Genomic DNA, 6,794 nt, shown 5'->3' on the forward strand with positions numbered 1-6,794 from the left:
GAATGACTTCAAATTGTAACATGAAACTACATAACAGTATACATCTATTTATAATTAAATTCTGTTGTTTTATTGCCCTTTCAACTGTGTCTAACTACTATCCGCACCATTATAAGTTTTAAATCACTTGGGAAACGTACAGTTCACCTTACACTATCAAATTACATTACCCATGAGCTGCTCGTGTGCATGGCTCGTAAACCATTTTAATTATAATTATTATTTATTTTACCTAATCTAGTCTTAAATAAAGAATAAATATGAATAATAAGAAATAAAGTACTTACCCAATCTCCTTTTTTTCTTGATCTCATTTGTCGAGGATAGTTAAGCATAATTTTTTATAGTACTAATAGTAATACACTTTATAATGTTTATTTAATTAAATAATGCACCAAAGAATATAGACTAATAACATGCAAAACTAGACAACTTCCCTTACCTCTCAAATCTTTTTTCCTTTCTAACTATGCGACAACAGCCCTTACAAATTCATCCAAGCTAGTCGTTAACTTTACCATGGGAACGATGGTGGTACTCTTGAGTGAAAATGACGATTATCTGTTCAGAAGACACCGTTATACAATACATCATTTGATAGATGAAAAACTTGACTTTTTATTGGTTATAGTTAATATATAATGAAATGTAAGAGAGAACTGTCAATAAATTGTGAAAGAAAAGATGTGGCAAGAGGGGTCTGATTTTCTATTTGATAGCTCTGTGACCAAACAAAATTAATAACTATAAAAAATATGGTTTGTCTGAGCAATAACCATGTTATAGACAGTAATTTACATTTAATTTAATACTTTTTCAAGGGATGGTGGATAAAATAGGGATGATAACATGCTAAGAGAAAATGTCGTGGGTCACACTAGTGGAAATTCAGATTTTTTTTTAATATTGCCTAATAAAATTAGAATTTAATATTATTAAAATATTAATTATTAGCTAAGATTTTATTCTATTCTAATTAGTATAACATAAACAAAACTATTTTAATAAAATTTTGAATGTAAGACACTAAAACCGTGTCATGCACAGTAAAGGATACTCGGGGTGATAGGGTTAATCAACTGAGTCTCTAAATTAAGAAATCAACAAATATTTTTTAAATCTTGTAATATATATACATTTCATTTTATACTTTCAGTACATAAATCCATTTGTGGAATGCATTGTTACCAAAATGCACTGGCTTTTCTGTATATTAGAAATTGTTATATAAGGAACCACTTCTTTTTTATGTGATTTTTCGCTAGCTTGCCTCATTAAAAAGATGTGCATGCATACATGTAGATCAGTAATACCTGGGTGCACACCCTCAGGGTCTGCTTAGTATGGGTCCAAAATTTCAGGTTTGTTGGTTTTCTTGGAGCTATGGTGGTCACACTTCTTTTCTATGTGGCTTTTTGCTAGCTTGAGTATGTGCACACGCACTTGGATAACTAATAACCAGGTGCACACTCTTAGGGCCCACTTAGTATGAGTGCAAAATTTCAGGTTTCTAGGTTCTTTCCTCTTGAAGCTATGGAGGTCACTGTCAGACCTACAGACATGCCCTTATATTATTATAGATGTGTATGTGTTTGTATCATTCAAAGTATAAATTTTGTCACAAACTTCCTTCTTTACAATTTAAATTAAAAATTGTTTTTATCTTTACTTTTGATAAGTAATTAATATATATATATAAAAAATACTGTACTTTCTAATAACATACGTTCATTTGGCACAAAATCAGTAGTGTTTATTTTCTATTATATTGTATTTTAAGTATGTTTCATTTATGTCACGTTAATTGTAGAATGTTGCCATGCCCTTTGAAAATTTTTTATTAAAATGTTTTACATGATTTATAGCTTCTAGACTTAGTAACATTAACTATAATACCTTACAATCATCTGACAGGCACAAGAACGACGACAACGGCTGGATGAGTCATACTATCTCCATCGTTTTCTGGCAGACTTTCGAGATCTTGTGTCCTGGATTAATGACATGAAAAGCATAATTTCAGCTGATGAGCTTGCTAAGGATGTAGCTGGAGCTGAAGCTCTGTTGGAAAGGCATCAAGAGCATAGGGTAAATGCATAAATACAAGATAGAACTAAGTTCTTGTACTATTCATTTACTATTAAAACTGCTACATTTGAGAACATGGACATTATTCTATAAGTAGTACGGTGTAAGTCCTTATTAACATGTCTATTTATATGTATATTTAGTAATGCCTATAATTGTATAACTTGCAAATTCTCTGAGTGAATATACTATCCAGTTTCTGTTTATCTGAAAAACTATTTTTTAATTATAAAGTATTCATTCTTTGTTTAATGCAAACTAATTATGTAGTTTATAGTTATTCTTAACTATGATAATTAACCTGTTATTGAATTAATATTAAAGTATATTATTTAAGAAAAGCTTGAAATTTATTGTTTTCTCAAAATATCTTCATTTTAGGGAGAAATTGATGCTCGAGGGGACAGTTTTCTTGGAACAATAGAAGCTGGACAGAGCTTATTAGAACAAGGACATTATGCAGCTGATGAAGTCAGAGAAAAGGTAAAAAAAATAGCTAAATATTTCTAGTGCAAGGTGAACTTAATAGTATAATTAAAATTTGAGGCTATTTCCCTTTCTCAGAGTTAACAGAATAAAATATTGGATGAAATAGCACAAGGTTTAAACTTTAACGTATATGTTAGTAAGTGTGTGTGTGATAATATAACAGTCTAACAATATTGTTTAACAGAAAAGTTTTGTGTTATTTAATGAATGAGGAACATGTTAATTAAATTAAGATAAAGGGTAATTTTGAATTTGTAAGTACTGGTCAGTATTATAGAAAGTGTTCATTCAATTCCGTGCATTTTGACTAACCTTAAAACTTTACATATTATAACTTTGAATATAGTAAATCTATCTTCATCAAACTTGGCAAGCTTTTAGTAAGCATTTCAAGTAAATTGTAATTTTTTTTTTTTTTTAGCCTTTACTGGGTTAGTCTGAGTGAAAAGTGATTTTCATGTTAAGTCTTCTATTCATCTTAGTCTTTATACTTCATCTGCATAACCTCTATGACCTAAATGAATATCAAAAGTTTTTATTACATAAAACTATTTTATCTGTTATTTTCTCTAACACTAGTTGTATCTAAATCCTCAACATACAATGTCAGTTTTGGTTTGTGTTTTAATGAACACTCCTGAAGAAGCTGTAAAGCAAAAAAATTGAGTGTCTAATTCAATAAAAACATTTTGGTTTTATAAAGTCATTTATTCCCGGTATTATAAAATAGTTTATTTCTAGTATTAATAAATCTTATAGTGGCAACGTTTAATCAGGAAACAAATTTGAGATGTAAAGCAAAACATTCAGTGTCTATTTAAATAAAAACAACATTTTGGTGTTACAAGGTTGTTTATTTCTTGTAATAATGTCTTCTATACACCAATATGCACTACAAAAATTCAATAATACAATCTTTATTGACATAAATTGATAATAAATTTGTTTAATTTTGAATGTAACTTTGTAAAACATTTTACAGGGTTACATTCAAAATTGAAACAACTTTATTATCAACGTACAGTACTGTGCAAAAGTATTAGGACAAAGTCAAAAATTAGATTTCAGGCTACTTTCAAAGAACAATGGAAAGTAAATCACAGATGAAACATCATAATTTTATTAGTCTTCATATTTAGTACAACAGAAGCTCAGTGGAAGTGCTTGAGGTCAGCAAACAGTTAATATTTTATGTGTCCCTCTTTTGCTTTAATAACTGCAGACAGTCTTTCAGGAATTGTTGCAACATATTTAATCAAAGTGTCCTCTGGGATTTTATTCCAAATGTCTCTAATACTCTCCCATAAAGTTTCTTTGGAAGTAACTTTGATTTGTTAATTTTTTGATCTATCAAATCCCGGATCTGCTCAATTGGGTTGAGATTGGGGCTCTGTGGGGGCAATTGCATTACTTGAACGACTCCAGCAGCTTCTTTCTTAGTTAAGTAATTTCTACATAGGTTGGATGAGTGTTTGGTGTCATTATCTTCTTGGTAGTAGAATCTTTTATCAATAATATGGTATACCATGATGGATCAGTATCTGATGGTACTTGCGCTGGTCGATTATTCCATCTATTTTGCAAATATCTCATGTCATCTCAGTAAAAAAACACCCTCAAATCATAACACTACCTCCCCCATGCTTCATGGTAAGTGCTATGCATTGAGATAAGTATATTTCAAATTTCTTCCACTGGATGTACAACCTATGCATAGAACCAAATATTTCAAACTTGGACTCATCCATCTATAACACCCTTTTCCAATCATCAACAGTCCAGTTTTGTACTTTTTAGTTAATTTCAGTCTCTTGACAATATTTTGAAATTTAAGTAAAGGTATTTTTTTAGCTGTTATATGATCAAATATTCCATTCTTGTTGAGTCGTCTTGATACTGTATATCTGGACACTTTTTTGTTAATTAGTACATGGTCATTTATCTCATGCTTGAGATCAGTGGCAGTCTTCCTTCTGTCCCGAAGGCTGTATAAACAAAGATACTTAACATCAGTGTCATTTAGTTTAGGTGTTCTGCCTCTTCCTTTCCTATTTTCAAATGTACCTGTCTTGGTCTCACGATCTAACAGTATTTGGGGAGCATTTCAAGTCTGCAGCAATTTGTCAGAGAGTCCAACCAGCATCACATAAAGCATTTTTGCAAACTCTTTGCTCTACTGACAGTTCCATGTTTTTTGGACTGTGGCATGACACCAAAACTTAATGTATGGTGTTAAACAGTGTTTTTATCAAGGTTTATCTGTGGGGTGCTATTAAATTGATTTCTTCTGGCATATACCGGTACCATATGCTAGCTTTCTATATAGTTAAGACACTGCATGGGGGTACCATGCCAGTTATTTCAGACCCTAAATTTGATCAGTATGTTCATTCAAGCAGAACTCTTATGACATTCCCTTGGTACAAGTATATAGGAATTCTAAAGAATAATAAGTATTCTCACCCTGGCTCATTCATTTGTCAACAGCAGTCAGTGAAGCACTCTGTAATGGCATGGAAGGATTAGGCCCATAAATATTCTCTTGTCCTAACTTTTGCACAGTGCTGTATGTCAGTATCCGTATACTTAGCATCAAATCAAATACTTGTATTATCCAAGTTTTAGTAGTTTAATTTCAAAAGGAAGTATTTGAATAAATTCTCAATCTTTACTTCTCTGTGTCACATGATGTCTCTGTGCTATGAATTGCTCATTTTAGATTCTATTTCTACCCTTATATGAATTTCTTGGGTTTCCAACTAATGAGAATTGTATACTGAATATATAAATATCAGAGATTAGGAGTAGATCCTCCTAGGGGGGGATTAAGAGTAAGGAATGGAGTTTTTTGTGTTTTATGAGAAAAACTGAATGTAGGTAGGAATGGGAGTTGGTTTTTATCTTGTATACTTTTTGTAATGCTGCCATTTTTTCATTGGGAATTATGTAATTGAATTTGGAGAACAGGGTGAAAACAGTGTGCTGTTAAAGTTAATTCACAGTGTATACATGTTATACTTTTAAAATAATAAAACTTCAGAAACCCTTTCACTCCAGTTAATAGACTCAAAAGATATGTATAAAATACTATTATAGTTTCAGTATCTTTTTTTACATTATTGAACAAAACAAAAATGCTAATTAACTCTAGACACTTAACAATATTAAAACTATTTTAATAGCTGGGAACATTGACAAGTGAGAAGCAAGGCTTGCAGTCACTTTGGGAAGAAAGAAGAATCCTTTATGAACAGTGTATGGATCTTCAGCTTTTTTATCGTGACACAGAACAAGCAGACACTTGGATGGCTAAACAAGAGGTAACATGACTTAAATATATCGTACCCTGTTTTATAATTTGTATTGTTACATTCTAATTTAATATGATTTCATTCATTAAAAAGACATTTTGAAAGATCAAATAATACAACATGCAAATGTAAAAGTTCATAGCATAATGTCTATAGTGTAAAACAACAGATAAAGCCTTTTCAATTTTGAAAATTGTTTCATGTTATCAAGTGTTATTGTTGAAACATGTTGAAAAAAAAATATTTTAACTCTTAAGACCTAGTATTGTATTATAAAAACCTTTGTCTAACAAAATGTTGCATACATAGTGAGATGCTGTTATAAAGTTTCCGAACGGCCTTTCTTTTGTTTCTGCTACCTTAAAACAACCAGTACAAATATCAAAAATTCATATTTTATAAAGGTAAACATGCACTATGTGTGGATGCATGTTGGTGTGGATGTACTTCCTACAGTTATAAGGACCAAACAAATCCTCAAAAGCCTTGCTTACCAAGTATTATTAGTAAAATGTTTATATTATAGTAAATCAAATAACTTTGTACAAATTCCTAATTTGAACTGTGATTCAAAATAGATTAAAGTATTATGTATGTTAATGTTGGAGTTTTGCTTAAAGAGCTGTGAAGTATTATGAATGGATGGATTTCTTTTATAGTGTGATTCCAAAAGCCACATGTACACAGCGTGGTCACAAGTAAATAGAAAAAATGAAAACTTTCAATCATATTCACATGAATTGATATATTTATAATTTAATTAATATCTAGTAGATCTTCCTTTTGCTTCGTGGAGTTCGTTGATCCTTTGGGGCATCGTGACAATCATCTCGTCAATTTTAGATTGTGGGATTTTCGCCCATTCTTGCTTCAAAACTTGGAGTAGATCGCTCTTCGAAGTTGTTG

The 6,794-nt window shown here is 30.9% G+C and overlaps 1 protein-coding gene across 2 annotated transcripts in view; it reads left to right on the forward strand.

Annotated features, from left to right (window-relative positions):
- Window positions 1–6,794, forward strand: part of LOC106460552 (spectrin alpha chain-like) — a 78,484-nt gene that overhangs the window by 23,289 nt on the left and 48,401 nt on the right. For both annotated transcript variants that reach the window (XM_013920267.2, XM_013920268.2), the window contains exons 10-12: window positions 1,915–2,088; window positions 2,470–2,571; window positions 5,760–5,897. In XM_013920267.2, coding sequence (XP_013775721.1) covers window positions 1,915–2,088; window positions 2,470–2,571; window positions 5,760–5,897 — 414 coding nt within the window. The remainder of the gene's footprint in view (window positions 1–1,914; window positions 2,089–2,469; window positions 2,572–5,759; window positions 5,898–6,794) is intronic.

Source organism: Limulus polyphemus, unplaced genomic scaffold, assembly GCF_000517525.1.
Source record: "Limulus polyphemus unplaced genomic scaffold, Limulus_polyphemus-2.1.2 Scaffold793, whole genome shotgun sequence".
Taxonomy (NCBI): domain Eukaryota; kingdom Metazoa; phylum Arthropoda; class Merostomata; order Xiphosura; family Limulidae; genus Limulus; species Limulus polyphemus.